Raw genomic sequence first — 19,669 nt, 5'->3', positions numbered from 1 at the left:
TTAATGGGTTTAATTCTAGGTCAAAAAATGGAGCCTAAAGTTGAGACATTTATTTGTGTTGATTGAGTAAGAGGAGAATTAATACCTAAAAGTATTAATTAAAGAAATACAAGGGAAAAATTTGGAGAGAATAGTTTACAATATCAGTCTGTACAACATAAAAGTTTGTTGCAGAGAGGAGAATAGAAGAGGCTAACTGGCTAATATAACAAACCAACAAAAACTGTGGAAGAACCTGGGAGCCCAGAGCTGGACCCAGCACCCCAGGGGTGGCCTTACCAGTGCTGAGTTGGAGGGGAAGGATCACCTCCTTCCACCTCCTGGCAGTGCTCCTCCTCATGGAGCGCAGGGTACTGTTCGCATGCTTTGCAGTAAGCCTGTGCTGCTGGCTAACGCCCAACTTGCAGCCCACCAAGAACCCCAGGTTCTTTTCTGCAAAAGCTTTTAATACACATTTCTTTCATTCCCATTTATTCCTGATATCAGTGGAAAAACAAAGCACATAAGCGCTGAGATTCATTTCACCTTGCTTTGTCTTTAATGTCATCTAATTGTGTCACCCAAGGTATGCTATCGTAACTAGTGGTAAAGAATTGGCATTTTGGGGTGCAAATTCTCTGACCTTTTTTGACAGCTACTTCAGGCTTAGATGGGTAGCATTTAAAAAAAAAACAAAACCCAACATATCTCTTTTTCTCCATGCATTATAAAGACGGTTGATTTCATTTGTATGTCTGTGATAACATTGTAGACATCGATCAGCATTAGGTCTGATGAATCCAAACCACTATTTATTAATTTGTTTTTCTGCCTTTTTTTTTTTTTTTTGGACAGGTCCATTGAAGAGTAAAAGTGTGAATTAGAGCAAGGTTCTGATGTATTTCAGCTTTTGGAGAAGTAGATCAGCTGTTGTCTCCTGTGTTTATGTGGCGATACACTTCCTACAGATTGTGTTGCATATTTTCCTATTGTGTTTGGATATAAAATGCAATTTATTTTTTTATTTTTACAGGTTAAATTCCATTGATGTTAAGTATCAGATGTGGAAATTAGGAGTTGTTTTCACTGATAATGTAAGTTTATCAGTATATACATATATACACACACATAAATATATGTATATATTCACCTGCTAAAAAGCAATATACACTTGTTAACCAGAAGTGCTTTAAAGGGAAGTGTGAAATACTCTGGATTATAATTTATTTACTACATAGATGAAGAAAATCTTGGAAACTTAAAAAGGCATTGCCGACATCTTTTCCCAGTTACATAGGTATTAGTCTACAGAACCTCAGTCAGTTCCCGCCCCCTTTCTGATATGCTTTAATCAGGAGCAGTAAGCAAGCACTGTGCCATAGAATTAGAAAACTGACTATATAAATTCTAATTGCCATTTTTCATATTGTTCATAAACTTCATGAACACTTGAATACTCCTGGAGCACAGTCAGATCAGTATAGTTAATGTATATGGAATTGCTAAAATTTGTGTCACTGAAACTGGTAGTAGGATGTGATACAGAATGAGGCTGCTGATTTTAATAATTTGAAAAAATGAGTCTTTAAAAACCAGAAAAAAAAGATTGATAAACAAGCCTGACTGTTAAAATACTTTGCAGTTTAGGAAGTCACTCATCAAATGATTATTAAGAATCTTACAATTATCACTTGCCTAACTCAGTTTATTTTACTGGTGGAAAAAATAGTGGGGGAACAAATGGTTTTGGAACTAGGACTGCCAGAGAAATAAGGTGTAAACTGACTTTAGTCAGGAAGAGTGGAACGATAAGTGTCCAGGTCTCCAGACAGCATCATCTGTAAAGAGTTAGAGTTTGTTCAGGATTAGGTTTTTTCTAAGGGAGGGACTGTAACTTCTCTTATAAATATGTACTTGTCTTTAAGTCCAATAAAAATTAAATGATAGAGGAAAAGATGAAATTAACATTTGAAGTAATAGTTAGTAGACTACTTAAATAACACTTACATGTTTAAGTAGTAGTTTTAGTAGTTTGAATTAATTATACAATTCCTTTTGTTGCTTGCAGAGTCCTTTCATTTGTCATTAACCACATTTGGGCTTTAATATTTTAATGTAATGATTTAGAAATTCATAAACAAAAATTCATTTAAATCAGAAAAACTTTTTACATTAGAAACATTAACAGATAAGGGTTTAGCAATTTCAAAATTAGTTTTTACAAATTCAGATTTAGAATATGTCAATTTTTACCATGTCTTGCGAACTCTGTATTTGCTGATTTAATATTTTTGCACAAAGAGAAAATTATCAAAGATGTCTAGCAAATTCTATGTAAAAAAAAAAAAATTGTTTTCTATTTAAAGAAAAGCACATTCAAGCAATTTCTATCATTCCTCAGTGTTTTGAATTAAGTTAAAGATAATAGCCACGAGTTTTATTTTGTGATGAACTTTTTTCTGTTAGTCTTTCCTTTACCTAGCGTGGTACATGACCATGTCAGTCCTTGGCCATTACAACAATTTTTTCTTTGCTGCTCATCTCCTTGACATTGCAATGGGATTCAAGACTTTACGAACTATCCTGTCATCAGTGACTCACAATGGCAAACAGGTATCAACTGTCAACTCTCTTCAGCTTTTTTACTTAAGGAGGACACAGGAAAGATCGCTTCATGACTTGTCAATCCGCAGAGCAGCTGAATTAACAGATTTGTTCTTTCATCATGAAGTTTAGAACTTTGGTCAGTGGGGAAAATAGCCAATGAGATTTATAAGTGCAAGAAAATGGGACTAGGATGGATGACAGTCTCTAGCTGTTGTGAGCAACTGTGTCACAAAGTTGCTGTTTGAAATGTTTTCAAGATACATCTACAGAAAGGTCCAGTTGAGGCCAAGTTACTCTTTCTGTTAGTTTGAGAAACTCAGCTCTGATGATAAGTAATCTTTTCTTAAGGAAGCTATACAATCTGAAAATCAAAATGGCTAGTGAAGCACATGACACATAAAAGACTCTTACATATGAACTCACCTTGACAAACTGTTATTTGTTTTAATTTGTGGCAAACTTAAGTTTCATTTGTGGAACAAAAAATGTGTCATGAAAAGTCACAGAAATCAACATACTGCATTCTTTACCCTTCAAAGAACAGATTTTCTTACATTCTTAATTCTGATTTCTTAAAGGAACAAAAAAGCAAAAAAATCAGTCTGCATGTGAAAAAAAGTGAAGTCTTCTACCTTTTAAAAATAGTCCTGAAGTTTTATCAGATTATCTGTGAAGTAAGGGGGCATAATTTATGACAAAGAACTTTTTAGGTCTGGCAGCTAAGTGAAATGTCAATTTGCAGGATATTGCAGTTCACTTCCAGCTGCTTTCCATAAAGCTCAAGGCAAAATTTTAATGGTGCTGCAGTTGAGCAGTGGGTGTTTGTTGCTGCTTCTCTGAGGTAGATGTTAAAACATTAGGAACAGTTTGTTTTATATGTGATTTTATAGATGTAAACAAAATTGTTTCAGTATTAAATTAGTAGAAATATTATATTGCAATTATATAATGGGTGATATTAAATAGTAGTACTATTTCTATGAAGTAGTAAACTTTCAGATATTTTTGTCTGATTGTGTGGGTTTTATATGATTCTAATGGATTGTTTGATTGTGTATGTATCCACTAGATTTTGCAAGATTTGTCTGTGTCATTGTGTTTCTGAAGCATATTCAAAATAAAACAGGTGAAATGCACAATCTTAGCTTGAAAATATGCAGATATATTACCAAATATTACAAAGATCTGCAAAGAGACAGAGAAGAAGTAAAGATAGTTTTCCTTCTGCTAGTACATATAGGTTATTGTTACTTTCCTTCTCTTTTTGCAAAGAAAATTGTATAGCATAATTTCATGTTGCTGTTATATCCACTCCATAATTTTGTCTTCCAGCTTGTCCTAACAGTGGGATTACTGGCAGTAGTAGTATACTTGTATACAGTAGTGGCATTCAATTTTTTCCGCAAGTTCTACAACAAGAGTGAAGATGGTGATATGCCAGACATGAAATGTGATGATATGCTAACAGTAAGTCTTATTTGCTTTCTGGATTTTTTCTTAAACTGTTATGTTTTTGTCCTGACCTTGTAATTCCTATTCATAGTCATATTGTTAGCCAGCAACAGGAAAGACTATAATTGAAGGCAAAGGAACAAATATTATGAACACCCCTAACAACTAGATATAACCTGTGTATGTTAAACAAATACACCTATAAACGAATAGAAGAAATGTGATGGTATTCTTTGCTATAGTTTTTCAAAAAATTAACAACTACAAGCTGTGAAGCTGAGCCAAGTCAGTTAAAGGGCAGTACTTCTGAATCCTGAGGTTCTACAGGCCATTCAGGAGGAGGGTCAGTTATAGGCAAGGACTTTCATAAGTAATTTAGGTACTGAAATGCTTCTTCAAACTTGGAAATCCATCAGTTTCCCTTAGCATGAATTGCCATGATGATCTTCAATTGGCAATTCTATTAATGAAATTTCCTGTGCTCAGAACCACTGAAAATTATTTTGTGGTTACTGAGACAGTGCCAGGCTTTGCAGTTGTGGATGGTAGGTAGAGCTTAGATCATGAAGAATTTCTTAAGATAGGTTGCTGTTAATATCCTTTTAAAAGCAGTCATGTACAACAAAGTTAAGTATATTTCAGTGTGTTATGCAATATGAATCACTTCCATGGAATTGACACCATTTAAAATCCCAATAATTAGATAAACTGTGGAAGCAGACTAATATGTCTATACTTTTGTCCAGTTTGGGATGTTCAGTACAAGAAAGACATAGATAAACTGGAGCATAAACCAGTGGAGGTCCGCTAAATTGTCAGGTGCTGGAGTACTTGCCCTGGGTGGAGAGGCTGAGGGAGTTGGGCTTGTTTGGCCTGGAGAAGAGAAAGCTTGGGAGTAGGAGGGGAGTGTAAAAGCAGCTCCCCAGTGCCTCCCAGGTTACTGGGAAAACAAATCAAGGCTCTTTACAGCAGTGCCTGGCAGGAGACCATGGACATAAAGTGGAAAAAGGTGTTCTGACTGAGGAGAGCCAAGCAGTGGATCAGGTTGCTCAGAGATGTTGTGCAGTCTCCATCCTTAGGAGGTTGTAACGACCTGACTGGATAAAGCCAGAGCAACCTTGTCTGACCTTATAGTGGACCCTGCTTGGAGCAGGATTTGGACCAGAGACCTCCCAAAGTCCGTTCTGACCTGACCTGCTCAGTAATTCTCTGAAAATACACTTACAAAAAGGCTACAATATTGTGCAGGAATGAGTTAGAATAATGTGCTATAAAATCAGGGTTGTCTTTTGTAAAAGCAGTAAGACTTGCAATGTGATGTTAAAAAAAGAAAAAGTACAGAGAATATATATTTATTTTTAGAAAGAGAAAAATAACTTAAAACTTTCAAAATAACTAACACCACATTCACTCATTAAGGTAATGATTGACTTTCAATGGTAAAATAAAAACTGTTTCTAAAAATTGTTACATTTTTCAGCCATTGCTTACTAAGCATTGTATGTTACTATATCAATTTCTTACATAAGGGATTTTGGGGGTAAGTGTGGCATAGAAATAAAAGAATGGATTTTTTTGTATGGTTAGGTTTTAGGAGTTAGTTATTGTAATTGTCATCACTACTTTTTGATAGAGAGTGAGAACCCTGGACCTGTAGTTTGCAAAGGTACTTAACAAAAAAGACCCAATCCCCTGCTCCAGACCTCTGAGAGTGGTATCATAATTTTCTATTAAATTATAGCATGCTAAACTAGGAATTTTGCGTTGTCAGCATCTCACATAACTATAATGAGAGACCTATTATACCACTTTTCAGATCACAGTATTGGTCTGAGACTTCTTCCATCATTAGCCTGTCCTATGCATAAAGATTCTCAAAGGTTTTTTGTTTTGTTTTGTTGTTTTGGTTTGGTTTTTTTTAAATTTTTGTTTGAAACACCAAAAATAGGGAAAGTCATTCACTTTTGAGCTAGGAAAATGGAAAAGGAGATGGCTGTGGTGGTAATGGTATTTCCTATTTGCACATTACTGAAACGATCATACATGAATCACGATGTGCTGCTGGGCTTAAGGTAGCTGAACCTTTGATCTTTTTGAACTGCTACATAATGGCAGAACATGAAATACTGCAGCTTCAGCTGCACAGCAGTATTTCACCTCCCTCAGAAATGTATGTAACTTCAAAGGGGAGAAGATGACTTGACATAGTATAGTTGCTAGACGATAGACCAGTTCTACCAATTACTGAATTTGCAACAATGGGTGTTTTTACTTTAGCTGCAGACAAACTTTGTATCCCTTTGTTTTGTGTTTTTTTAGTGCTACATGTTTCACATGTACGTTGGAGTACGTGCAGGTGGAGGCATTGGTGACGAGATCGAGGATCCAGCAGGAGATGAATATGAAATCTATCGGATTATCTTTGACATCACTTTCTTCTTCTTTGTGATTGTCATCCTGCTTGCAATTATTCAAGGTATATGTTTGTAACCCATGGTGAGACTGAAAGCATTACGTGGCAGTACAAAGATCTTAGTGCTACAGTAATCGCACACTGAAGATTCAACCAGGACACCAGGGCAGATCATGAAGCACAGATTTGTATCGTATATCACATCCAGCTGGCTTTTATCTGTATGCTGTTCTTCCTAGTCTCTGTAAAATCAACAGGCTCTAACTGGATCGGTGAAAACAAAAAAATCTCTGCTATGAGAATACTGGTATCACTACAGTTTCTATCTTCTCGTTGCCCTTTCTAAAAGCCTCCTGTAAATGATCAGCAAGAGAAGTGATTAGAAAGTGATCAGAAATCTTGTGGCATACCTTAAAATTGTCTTTCAGCATAACCTGCCCTTTGTGAACTTATGTGGACAAAATCAGTAGCGGGTGCTGTCAGTATTCCCCCTGCCAGCATCTAATGTTCTTGACTGTCTGGCAAATCTTCAGATTGGTGGTAGTGGTGTGAAAATTGGAACATAGCTTTAAGAGGTTTAATCTTTTCTTACATAAAATCCTCTGTTTGGTCTGATGCCTGCTCACTTGAACAATGTCAAAGAGTAAAGAAAGGTGCTTGATATGAAACAGATTTAGTATATCCTGGTTAATGACAATGGAAAGTCAGCTGCCATTAGGTTAGCTTCTGAATTTGAGTGAAATTATTTAACTGATAGTGTGGCTTGCGGTTGTAATCTGGATAGTGGATACTGAATTTTGGGAAGTCAGGTTTTTTTTCTATTATGTGTGTGTTAACAATGTTTAATATTATTACACAGAGTACTTAAAAGCCCCATCTGTTTACATACTAAACCTTCAAAAGATTGTCAAGAATGCCCAGAAGATCATCTTTTTTAAAGTTTGCACAAATTAACAGAAGTATATTCTTGATTTTGGAAAAACATGTAACGATTTTTTGTTAGGTCCAGTTGTTGTTATAAATGGTAATACCTTATTGCTTTCTGTCAGCTAACAGTTAGCTAACTTACGATGATTTTGAAAGCAATAAGGATGTTTTCTCACTTCCTGCAAAGAAGTTTAGAAGGCGACTCTGAGCTTGTGGTAAATTGTTTATAACTCCTACTCAAGCAGCAAGATTTTTAAAGGGCTTGGGGAGGGTGCAGAATTTTTTATAGCCTGAAGTGACATATCTCATACTGTTTGGTTCTTCATTTTGTGAGTGGCTGAAGAGTAGAGGCCTTAGCTGTCAAGCTTTGAGTATAATTCTCATCTGGTATTCATCAGTTTTACAGCACAGTAGTGTCAACAATGATTGTGGTTAGTGCTTATTTGTATTGGTGTAAGTGAAGGGAGAATCATAAAGAATTTATAATCTGAGCCATAGAGCCTGTGGAGGTTTTTCTTCTTCTTTCTGTATCTCCCTGAAATGACCCCTTACTTCTGTAGAGCTCTGACAGTGGAACCTCATACTACGTGACAACTATAATGAGAGAGGATGCACAGAGCTGTGAGCCTCTCTGCATCTGCCATGTAATAAATCCCTGAACTCTGTTAAAAGTATAGTAGTAGTCTTTCTATAGTAAAGCCTCCATCACTGTAAAAACCACGTACCTTTAGGTACTGAGTCAGGATTAGAGCACTGTCAATAAAACAGAAGTCTGCTTGTCCCATTTTATAATTCCAAATGGTACTGCCAACCATGTTACTGGTAGCCATTTTCTTTGACTTGCTCATTTTTCTTCCTGTATTGAGTTGTTTTTGTGGTCTTTGGAATGTATATTGGCTTCTATTATTTCTCCACAAGATTCTCGTTTAATATTCTTTGTCAGAGTTATCCCTGTATTTCCAAATATTCTTTGTCACAGTTCTGTTCTTGAACATTAACTGTCATTTTAACTTAAACCCTAGGTTTAATTATTGATGCTTTTGGTGAGTTAAGAGATCAGCAAGAGCAAGTTAAGGAAGACATGGAGGTAAGAACATCCAGTTGGTGAACCATACCCTATTTTCAGGTTTCATGAATATCTGTTTTCAATCCAAATGTGATCTACCTAGTGGATAGTTTCTTAAACTAAGAGGAAAATGCAGTTCTGTACACGGTCCAATATCATACAACATCCTGGATGAGATTGTACTCTCATATCTCAGTCCATTAGATGGAAATAACAACCGACTTTTTTTTAATTGACTTCTTGTATCTATTAAAATATACGAACTTAAGTAGTTCTGTTAGTGCCCAATAAAATTCTTTTTAGACAATTTTATGAAGAAAAAACTCTGCTAGCATCCAGGTTCTGAATAGCATTTTACCACTCTTCGCTGCCTCCTGTGAAAGAGGTATGCTATGCTTTGACAGGTGCTAGCTGCTATGTTGCATAAGTCTTTGCATGGGACACAAAGCCAGGTTGTCTAAACTGATACTCTAAGCATATTTTGGATTTGTTTGCTAATTCCTAGTATGGATTTTTTTAATACCTCCAGATCAAGTGTGGCCAGTTTTTTGCTGTCAGTTATAAGTTAACAAAAATGCAGATAAAAAGCCTAACAGCTTATTTTCTCATGACTTTTTAAAGTTTAGACCAATCCCTGTATCTTCTTTTCTGTAAACAAGAAAAATCTTTTTACGTTGCTCTATATTATAATGAATTACATATCTGTGGCTATTTAAGTCTTTTGGATCTTCAGACTAGAGGTGTCTAACACAGGGTGCTAACACTGTCATGTTACAGTTCATCTCAGATGTAATCTTCTTCGGTTAATCTATGTGTGAAAGTATCCTGTACTTGGTGGTTTTCTGTTCTGTCATTTAAGTGCGACTATAAGAACTCAGAAAAGTGTTGCAAACCTACTGTGTTTTCTAATCTAAACTTTGAGCAATTCAGTTTCAGCTGGACAAGCACAGCAGGCATTGAGGTACATGTTGCCATATGTTACAGTGAGCGCTACCTACAGTGTTAAAGGGAAAAAAAAAAAGTCAGCTTTGACCACTGTATGCCATTCTGTCTCCTGATTCCCATTCACTTACAGTTGGCAAAGATTTTGTTGTTGTTGTTTTTTGGTTTTTTTTGTTTAAACAGTAAGAAGCTACTCTCATGTCAGTTAAACTTCTATTCAGGTGTTTTGACTGAGGTATCCAGTCCCAATCATTAAAAGAAAAGCCTTTTGTTCAGCACATATTATACATGATGCATTGCCATTTTCAAGGAAATTGTTACATTTTTATTGGCCTTTTCTCAAAGGGGGGCAGGGTTATATATAGTGTTGAAGTGCTCTGTATTCTTTCTTTTAGACAAAGTGCTTTATCTGTGGAATAGGAAATGACTACTTTGATACAGTGCCCCATGGCTTTGAAACACACACACTACAGGAGCACAACTTGGCCAATTATTTGTGAGTACAGTAAAAATTAGCTTCTCACTAACTCATGACCCATGCACCCTTTGCAAGTACCTGATAGCTCTCTTGCATAAGTAAGAGTCAGTACTGTTTGGCTTTGATGCGCACTGTCTGAATATATAATTCTGTGACGATGGCAGCAAGGAATGAACAAACTTCATTATCTTGTTCCCAGCTTGGTTGTGACACACCAAGCTTGTGTGAGCTAAGAGATGGAAACGGGGAACTTAGTATGTGGCTGTGGAGGCGTTGTAAAATTGAATGTGTTGTGTAAGGTACAGAGGAATGGTATGACCTGGCCTGGAGTCTGATGGAGAGAGTGCACAAGCAAAGGAGTAAGGCAAGAGAGGGAAAACTTACATTGGACAAAATATTTTGAGTGGAGTGCTGAGGCTGACCAAGAGAACCTGGGACAAAGGGTGGTAGGGGAACTGAAACAAGGAGCTAGGGAGGGGAGGGATCACACCAAGGGCATCAGGTCCACCTTTGGAAAATCCAAGCAGAGCAACAGTGACCACTAAACTCAGTCTTTTTAAATCTGGAAATAAAACCATTTATCAGGTCTACAATCACTGTATCATACTGTTCCTCTCCTGTCAAATACCTATGAAAATCCAGTGCCAAAGTGTATTTTATGCTAGTGCTGTCAGCATGAAGCAATGGGTGGATTGTGTCTTTGTGTCTATAAACTAGCACTGTATGTGCACAAAATAATGAGACTGTAAAGTCAAACATCCCTATAAAGAAATTCCACCTGAGAAATAGGTTGTGCAAACAAAATATGTTAAAAGCACCATCATGTGGGATTTTGTTCCTGTTTACAAAGTACTAAACAAATAACACACGATAGCATACTTAAAGTCCATCATCCTAAGGAAATGTTTTTTGATATTTTTGTGCATGATCATGTTTTATATTTTTACATATGTTTGGAGAGAATGTTTATTATGAGTGAAATCTTGAAATCATCACCTAGTGTCTGTCAGATATCTCAAAACCCCAAGACTAATGTATTTTTAAAATTACAAATTCTTTTCTGCTCATGTTGATCTTGAGTTACATACACTGGTAAAATATCCTCTACCTATAATTTCAATAGGAGAAATCTCTTAATTTCTTCAGCATTTCTTATTCATTGTGGTGAGAGGAAAAAAAGTTCCAACGACTGTCCTCTGTCTGTTTCCAAGTTGGTGTTCATGGGCAAGAAAATGTCTGTTATAATTTTCAGATCAGAAAGCTTAGAAAATCTTCATTTATACAGAGTTGCTATTTACTGTGAATCAAACTGAATTTCTTGCATTTTAGCAAACTATTCATTGAACGAAGAGTGAACGTCAGCAGTGTCAGGAAAGTATGTTTAATGTGTCTGGAGTATTATCATAAATAGAACTCTGGAACTTCTAAGTCCATGAACAGCATTACCACTGTACATACTGAAAAATATCCATCCCTCTGTGGGTTGCCTAATGCTTCCAAATACTGTATTCATAATAGCCATTTCTTTGCTTGTAGGTTTTTTCTGATGTATCTTATTAACAAAGATGAAACAGAGCATACAGGACAGGTGGGTTAAACAACTCTATGAATGTCAACAGTTAGTAATTAAGACTGATTCTAAAATAAAATTCATTCAGGCTTGGCAAAACTAAGAGTATTCTAATGAATAGCTCCCTATATGGTATGTAATTTAATTCTCATTCTTCTAAACAATTTTTAGGGCTTTGGTTGCTTAATGTTAAATTGAGCATCAATTCTGTGGTACTTTCTATTTCTATTTTGTTATCTGACCTGTTATTCTTAAATTGTTACTTCCACAAAATATAAATACAGACTATAAACAAAAAAAAGAGAAACAGAACAGTTAAGCATCCTCTGAAAGCAGCACTCTTCATTTCTCCCTGTTGATTCTTTTTTAATAGTTCTTGTCTTTTATTATTATCTATATGTAATCTTCTTTGGCTACATTCCTGGATAAATCCATATGAAAGAGCTTGTGCATATGTTTAAAATGAAACCTGTGAGAGAAGTTTCCCTGGATGTTTCTTCTTTGCTGCTGTTCTTTCAAACTTCTGGTGCTTCCTTCAACTTCCTTTAAGTATACTTAAAGTTAGCAAAAAAATGTATCAAATTTACAGACTACTTTTTGTTTTCTAGTGGTAGTCTTGCAGCTGACTAAGCAAATGTTCCTGCGTTACAGATCAGAAAACAAAAACCTGAAAAGCATCATATACGTAGCCCTACAGATTTGTGTTAGAGGGATGATTTGCTATAAATCTATGTAGCTTACTCTTTCTGAACTCTGATGGATGTACTGGGCAATTATAATAATCTTTTTTGCATAAATCTCAGCCTTGTCCAATATCAGATTTTATGTATTTGCTTTGATATTTTTGAGCATCCATTTGTCATTTGGGTATTTAATGTTAAATGAGATCTATTAAAAAGTCTCTTCTATTTGATTTTTCTTTTTTCTTGGCATACAGTGTGTCCTACTATATTCACTGAAGCCAGATTTCTACTAACTATTCAGTTGTGATACTGTTAGCTGATAATTTGAAAATTGAGAGTACTTCATACTGCGTAACTTCTAGGGACATGGTTTAGTGGTGGACTTGGCAGTGTTAGGTTTACAGTTGGACTTGATGATCTTAAAGGTCTTTTCCAACCTAAATGATTCTTTAACTTGTGTAATACATTTCCTTTCTACCATGGAATTTGTATAATAAAAAGCACATTTAAGTGGTGTGATTAAAGTGGAAATAAACTGACATATCCTTTACTATTCTCCAGACTGTCTAGAGACAGGGCTTTACCTGAACAAATAATCAGAAAAAAAAAAAAAAGACCACTTTTTCAGAAAATACTGCTTTTCTAAGAAATACCTTTAATGTATTTTATGTTTTATGTATTTTGTGTAGATATGTTTTTAAATGACAGATGCAGAAATTCAGTCAAATTTCTACGACAGAAAATATTCTGCTTACCCTGGTATTTGTCTCGCGACAGCTTTAATTGAGCTTTACAGTGCTACTGGGTATGCAATAAGAGCTAAACTACCTGGTCCTCTTCTATGTGTTTCTGTAGTGCTTTTTGACTAGGTGACAAAAGTCTAAAAGCTACTCTAAACTGATAAAATCATTAACGTGATTTTGTAGATTGATATAAAACAACCTGACATGACAGAATCAAAAAAGTGAAACAGTATATAAATAAAAGAGAAAAAAAAATGGTTGGTGCTTTCTCATTGAATCAAGTTAAATTATTTAAACTGTGTTTCTTTCAGGAATCCTATGTATGGAAAATGTATCAAGAACGGTGCTGGGAGTTTTTCCCTGCTGGTGATTGCTTCCGAAAACAGTATGAAGACCAGCTCAATTAAGCAGAGATGAGGATTTCCAGACAAAAATATGTCCATGTATTTCCCAAGTCTTTTGGGAATATCCAACAGATTTCTTAAATCCCCAAAGCTGTGTGCTTTTTGGAGCACCAAAGCTCTGTTTTTAATGACCCAACTGCGCTTTTATTTTCTTGTGTATTTGCTTTGAGAACACTGGAGTAAAGAACAATGAAAAATAACAGCAACTCTGGAAAACAAACCAACCACTTGCACACACACAAAAGATACCCCTATACATAACATGCACACATAAGAAGAGACTTGAGACAGCTTATTTCTGAAACTGCCAGATGATGCCCTTGTCTATAAGATCACACATGGGGTGACATGGTAGCAACACTCATTCAATCTGTTTATTTCATCATCCTGGAAGGAACTATATATAGTTCGCAGAGCACTGTAAAAGATTGTTGTGGACACTAAGTTGTGGGGAAATAGTGCCTTACTATATGTGGGTTGAGCTATGCAGAAGACGAGTGCATGATGACATCTTTTTTTTTTTTTTCTTTGTCTTCCCTTTCTTCCAAGTTAATATTTATTTTGTGGTTTTGGTGGGTTTGGGAGGAAGGAATTTGATTGTGCACATCTTTTTAATAAGACTGGAGTGTCTCAGGACAAGATTAGGTTGTTTTCATCGAGTTCATTTCACATTTACCTTCCTCTTTAGCTTTTGCTCTTATTTTGGTAATGCTCTGATACAACACTGCAACTTTATGAAATCTTTGTATGAAAACAAGACGACTGCAAAAAACACTTTAACAAGAAATGTTTCATTGCATGTTTATTATGCAAGTTTAAAACAATCAAAAAAACAACCTTCAGAAGCAAGTTGATCAACATGAAAAAACATTCACAATAATTATATCCATAGTAATAAAGTGTTGTGGGCTTTATTGTACATCTGGAACAAGTGTCATCAGCCAACAATGTATATGTTATGAATTTAACAGTAGTTTTGGTTTCTTTTCTTTTCCTTTCTTTCATTTCTGCCACCTGTGATCAATAGTGGAGTTGAAGATTTTCTTGTTAAATTATTTTTTAAAAGCAAAGCTGAAGCAATATCCATTCAGGGACTCCATCAGTTGCATCATGAAACACCAATGATGTGTACATCACTCCATTTTGAGTCCTTTTCAATTGTAATGCCAGTCTTTACAAATAAAAAGAGAGATTCAGAATGGAAACAAGCTGGTTTTGGTAGCATTTGAGATCTTTGTTATGGAGTCTTTTTATTAATCCCTGAATTAATTACACCCACTTCAAAGCAGGATTAAGCTACTGTTTCCTTAATGAAAGTTTTTGGGGTTGTTTTTGTGGTTTTTTTTTTCTCCTGGATTTCTTGCTGTTCTGTTGCTCCACCTTATTTCTTTACAGGCCATAGTTTTGTCATAAAATAAATTGTCTGTATCAGTATTCAGTTATAACTAAGAAAATTTATAACTAAAGAAATAATCCTCTAAAAATACTAATTCTGTGTTCTTAAAAGCCAGGCTTTCAGTTCAGCAGATTGTGAATATTACTACTCTGAAATTGGGATCCTGATTAGGATTCTGGTAACATTCTCTCAAATTCTACAATATTTGAGGCCAGAGGCTGGGCAGGCTGGTGATGGTGGGAGGGGCAGGTACAGCAGCTACAATTTGTTTTCAGGTTTTAAGCCATCCCCACTTCATTTGGAGTATTCATTCCAGCTTTGTTTCCTCCGTATTTGGCACAACTCCATAAAACACTTTTAATCAGCCTTTCTGGGATTTGCAGGGAAGATTTAGAAATAGGCAATTGCAATGTTGTTACTTTTTGGGTGTACAACATGAGAATAGTCGTTGCTTGACACAGAGGCAGAAATATGTAGCTAATGATTCTGACTAATACTTCAAGGTCCTCTTGTCTTGAAAACAAATTCAATTGGGCTTTGTAGGCAAGTACCAGAATAAAAGTGACATGTTTCTTTAACCTCAACTTCCATGTCACAAAGCTTCTGGGGCGTCCTTGCTGTTGAATCCAGTATGCTGTTTAACAAATACATGTGAAGCCACACTTAAACACTAGAATCTTTCAGGATGAGATCTACTGATTATATGGTGATGCAAAAAAGTTTCTTTTTAAGTGTGAAAACTCTTCATTTATTAAATTAATTTTAGCTTTCACAGAAGCAAATTCCTACAGCTAAGAACTGGTTCATGAGAGTTTGCAGGCTTGGTGTTCACTACTGAAAAAGGACGGGAACTGGCTTTGGCAGACCTTCAGAGCTTGGTTCATGTTGTCCCCTCTGCAGTGGCTGTAAACTTTCTGTGAGTTCCCGAAACTTGGCATTTCCTGTATGTTCAGTGCACAAAACTTGCCACTGAGAGCCTTTTTCTTAACACATGAGACATCTAATTCAAGAAAAGAAACTCACTTTGAAATTAAAAATAAGAGTACATGTCATAGGAGACTGGTTTATTTTAAAAGTGTGCATTTTCTGTGACTCACACTGTTTCTGACACTAATGTGTGCTTTTAACAGGATAATATTATTCAGGCAGGCCACAGACTATGTGATACAGACTGTGGTGTCCAAAGACAAAGTTGAAGTGAATTCTTAGATTTTATTAAAAATTACTGAACTTACTGTGACAAATGCAACTTCTTCGAATTTTGCGTTGTAAAAGAGTCATATGAACACAGCCAACCAATACAGACAATTCGCTGCTTTAATAGTTGTTTCAAAAGAAATTAACATTGACATATGTGTCCTATGTACTAGCACAATGTACAAGAGCAGGTGATGGTGATAATATGTCACTTGAAAACTGCAGTTTTAAATCCAAGAAATTCAATTGTAGTGCTTATGCATGTGATATTTAAGATAAGGTTATACTTACACACGTTTGTGTATGCTAATGTTTTTTTCAGCTGTTAGCTGAGTTTCACGATTGTGTCAGTAAAACTGTAATTTTCAGGAGGAATTCTTGCCCTTTGTTGAAGATAGCAGAGAGAGAATTGTTGCTGTTTACTTCTGAATGCTGAGAAAACTGAGAAGAGCTCTAAAACTGATGATCCTAGCACATACATGTTGATTTCGGCAAAGAAACAAAGGAATGAATGGCAATGGAAAAGCTAAGTAAGGTGAAAGAGTAGTTGAGGTGTGATTCATTTGTGGAAATTGTTACCCATTTATATACTGTTCCACTTAGACTTGAGTTACCTGACATTTGTTACACCTTCTTCCAATACTCTGTTCTTATGTCTTTCCCTAAAACTTTGAAGCTTAAGTTTGTTTTTTTTTACTGAGACAATTACAAAAAATAGAAGACAAGAAAAGGGACCTGTAATATCCTTGGCCCATGCATTACTGCAAGACTAATCCCCTTCATCTTGGCCACTAATGTGCTATTTAAATTGTTGTTGAATATTTTCATTTGTAGTATCTTCCTAATATTACAGGACTCTTATTAATGAATAATAGCATTTTGCTTATGAATTGCATTAATGTTTCTTTCTATAAGTCCTTTGATAACATTCCTGCCATCTTCAGAGGCACTGAATAATTCCCTTTATTTACACAATCACCTGTATTCATAAGATGTAATATTTTCTAGGGTGTTTTATTTTCTAAAGTAGAGTGTGTCAGTCTCTGTCAAAGGATAAGACATGTCACAGAGACCATGGGTGGGTATGTTCTTTGGTTAAACCTGTCTAATATTTATGCTCATAAATGTAGCTCCTTCAATCTCTCTTCTTACGTCATAGCCACTTCTATGTGTATATTTATTTGCTTGTTTTTCAGTTTTCTTCAGATTTTCTGAAGCCATGCTAAACCATAGAGGCTTGGCTGCAAATAGAATTTCAAATTATATTATCTTACAGTCACTTCTTACTCAAGATTTGTAAGATATTTAAGCACAGATACTGATTTCTAGGTGAGCTTTTTTTTTTTTTTTTGCAGCTGCCTCATTGCTTTTTTCTTTTTTTGAAGGCCCTTGTTATGTGTTTCCTGGATTAGGGTTTTCTCTAACATCTGCATAGTGTTTTAACTGTACCTATGTTAATTTCTTCTTTCTAGTTTTCTTCACAATTATCTTTTTGTTTGTTTGGATATTTGTTTAGGAAAAAGGATGTATCTCTTAGGTAGTAAAGACGACCCTTCTCAGCAGCTGTTGAAGATCTCTGGTAGCCAAACAGCATCATTCGGCCATGCCAATGGAGGTCAAGAGTTGAGGCAATTTTTTATATGAACAGCTTGCTTTTGTAATAACATTGCCATGGGCTGTTCTGCAGTTACAAAGGTTTGACCTGTACATTTTGGTGTTGGATGGGAAGATCTGAGCTAAAGTTCTCCTGAAAAAGGTTTTGAAATGTCTGAAATGTAAGGGGAAAAAGCTCAAAAATTCACAATTAACAACAAACTGAAGGTCTTTGCTATCAGTCCTTTGTGGAAGTGCTCCAAGTTTGCGTGCAAGATGTAGTTGCTTGATAGAAGTTGCAGTTATACAGACAAAATACCCCTCTCTTAGATATATGTTAAATAAGGACCTTTGGAACACTGAAAGGTGGCTAAATGATGCTGGATCATGCAATTTGAGATTTGAAATAAATCAAAAGGTTTTGATTAATTGTTCTTTACATAGTGCTAGTAGAACAGAAGGAAATTGCATGAGTTGAATGCATTGAAAAAATAGAACCACCCAGGGAGAATTAGAGCATGGAAAGTCCTGAAGTAAAAGAAAAAATGGCTAGATAAAAAAAATAGCATAAGAAGTAGAGAATATGAAAGAAAGGTATTTCTTTCATCTGTTGAGAAGTGGGATTTCGTCGTGAAACCTTTGATGAGTTCTGCTTCTGCACTAACTGTTGTGATGGAACTTCTATGTTTCCTGTTAAACTCTTAAGATGTGTAAGTTTTTCTGCAATACTAGATGATGTCTAGAAAATACACAGATAACAAGCTTTTCTAAAAATAGCTTTATAAATGAAAAGGGTTGAAAACCAGAATTTTTATGGAGCAGGGTTTTTTTTGGTTTTAGGTAGATATAAATTCATTTTTTAAGGTTTGTATGAGTTGTTTAAAAATCTTTTTTTTGTGCTATAAGTGAGCTTCAGGATCCAAACCAAGAATTAAGGTGTGATGGTGTCAGCTGCCATACGTATTCATAACAAAACTATAGTCTCTAGCCTTCAAGAGCTGAAAGCCTGAGCAAAGGAGAAGAGACAATACATAGATTCAGTATATGGACAGGAAAGGTGAAGTTTACAGTAGGATAATATCAGGAACAGAATAGGTAATGGTGAAAAATTCATCAGCTGCCTACTTACTAGGTTTTCTGCAAGCAGCGTAACTGAGAAGAAAAAAACGTGTAGGAAGAGAAGTTAGTTGGCCTTATGCATAGCAAGCTTTTTTGAAGTATATTCTTTTTTTCTGGTTTTTTTTTTTCCCTCCAGTAGATTACTGTTGCATAAAATCCCTCAAGCTCCATTTCATTACAAATATTTTTTTAATTTTTAATCAATGTTCGCTTAGTGTATGAGATTTAGAAAATATGCTTGCTTTTAATCTTTGGAAAACATTAGCATTTTTGTAGCTTGCTGTGTTTGAATTTCAGATGAAGATGCATGTTTCAACAGTTTCTCCACCCTGTGCCTTTGAAGGAAAAATATCCAGTTATTTAATCACTCTGCATTCATGAGCAAAAGAAATACCTGGCATCTTTTCTCCTTCCTGCTCAGCTTTTGAGATATATTAGAACAATGCTACGAATTGCTTTAAAATTAGGTATTGGGCATTAACCCAGATCTGTCACACTCCTTTCTCTCTCAACCATCACTGTGCTAAAGTCTTGTGATTGCCGCAGCTTCATCTTCTGTAACACATGGTGGCAGAAGGTAGAATTCAGCAAAGTATGAGGGTTTTTTACTTTAGCGTGTGATATTTATGTCAATAGGCCTGAAGATTTTGTAAAGAAAAGGCAGCAATGTGAAAGTAATTTGACTTGACTGGGAAAAGCTGCTGAGAACTGACTTCACTGTTTTACAGTTAAGCATGCATTATAATAAAAGGTGGATACTTTGATTTTTTGAGTGTTTATAAAATGTTGCTATGATAAAGTGGATAGTGAAGTTATGTAATATCCAGGAATATCAAACTCCTTCAGGAGCTTTTAGTAAGTGGACACCCTGTATCTCACAAAGACATCACGGCCGTTTTGCTTCCTGCAGTTTAAGGAATGGAAAAATAAAATAAAAAGGCTTGAAATTATTTTCAGTCTTGCAAAAACTACTAGTGAATAGAACGCGATGTGAGTGAAATGGAAGAAGCAAAGGTTCATGAACTGTCATTACATTTCTTTGGAGATTAATCAATTGCAGTAATTGTGAAGAAAGTGTTATTCTCAGCTTTGAGCCATAC

The 19,669-nt window shown here is 35.5% G+C and overlaps 1 protein-coding gene across 6 annotated transcripts in view; it reads left to right on the top strand.

Moving 5' to 3' along the window:
• Positions 1-19,333, top strand: part of RYR2 (ryanodine receptor 2) — a 455,131-nt gene extending 435,798 nt beyond the window's left edge. For all 6 annotated transcript variants that reach the window (XM_075043205.1, XM_075043203.1, XM_075043202.1 and 3 more), the window contains 8 exons: positions 1,013-1,073; positions 2,446-2,592; positions 3,919-4,053; positions 6,358-6,514; positions 8,401-8,465; positions 9,782-9,882; positions 11,401-11,452; positions 13,172-19,333. In XM_075043205.1, the coding sequence (XP_074899306.1) occupies positions 1,013-1,073; positions 2,446-2,592; positions 3,919-4,053; positions 6,358-6,514; positions 8,401-8,465; positions 9,782-9,882; positions 11,401-11,452; positions 13,172-13,267 (814 nt within the window). In that variant the 3' untranslated portion in view covers positions 13,268-19,333. The remainder of the gene's footprint in view (positions 1-1,012; positions 1,074-2,445; positions 2,593-3,918; positions 4,054-6,357; positions 6,515-8,400; positions 8,466-9,781; positions 9,883-11,400; positions 11,453-13,171) is intronic.
• Positions 19,334-19,669: the final 336 nt, after the last annotated feature.

Source organism: Buteo buteo, chromosome 12 (assembly GCF_964188355.1).
Source record: "Buteo buteo chromosome 12, bButBut1.hap1.1, whole genome shotgun sequence".
Classification (NCBI taxonomy): Eukaryota; Metazoa; Chordata; class Aves; order Accipitriformes; family Accipitridae; genus Buteo; species Buteo buteo.
This window is presented reverse-complemented; position numbering and strand designations above follow the sequence as displayed.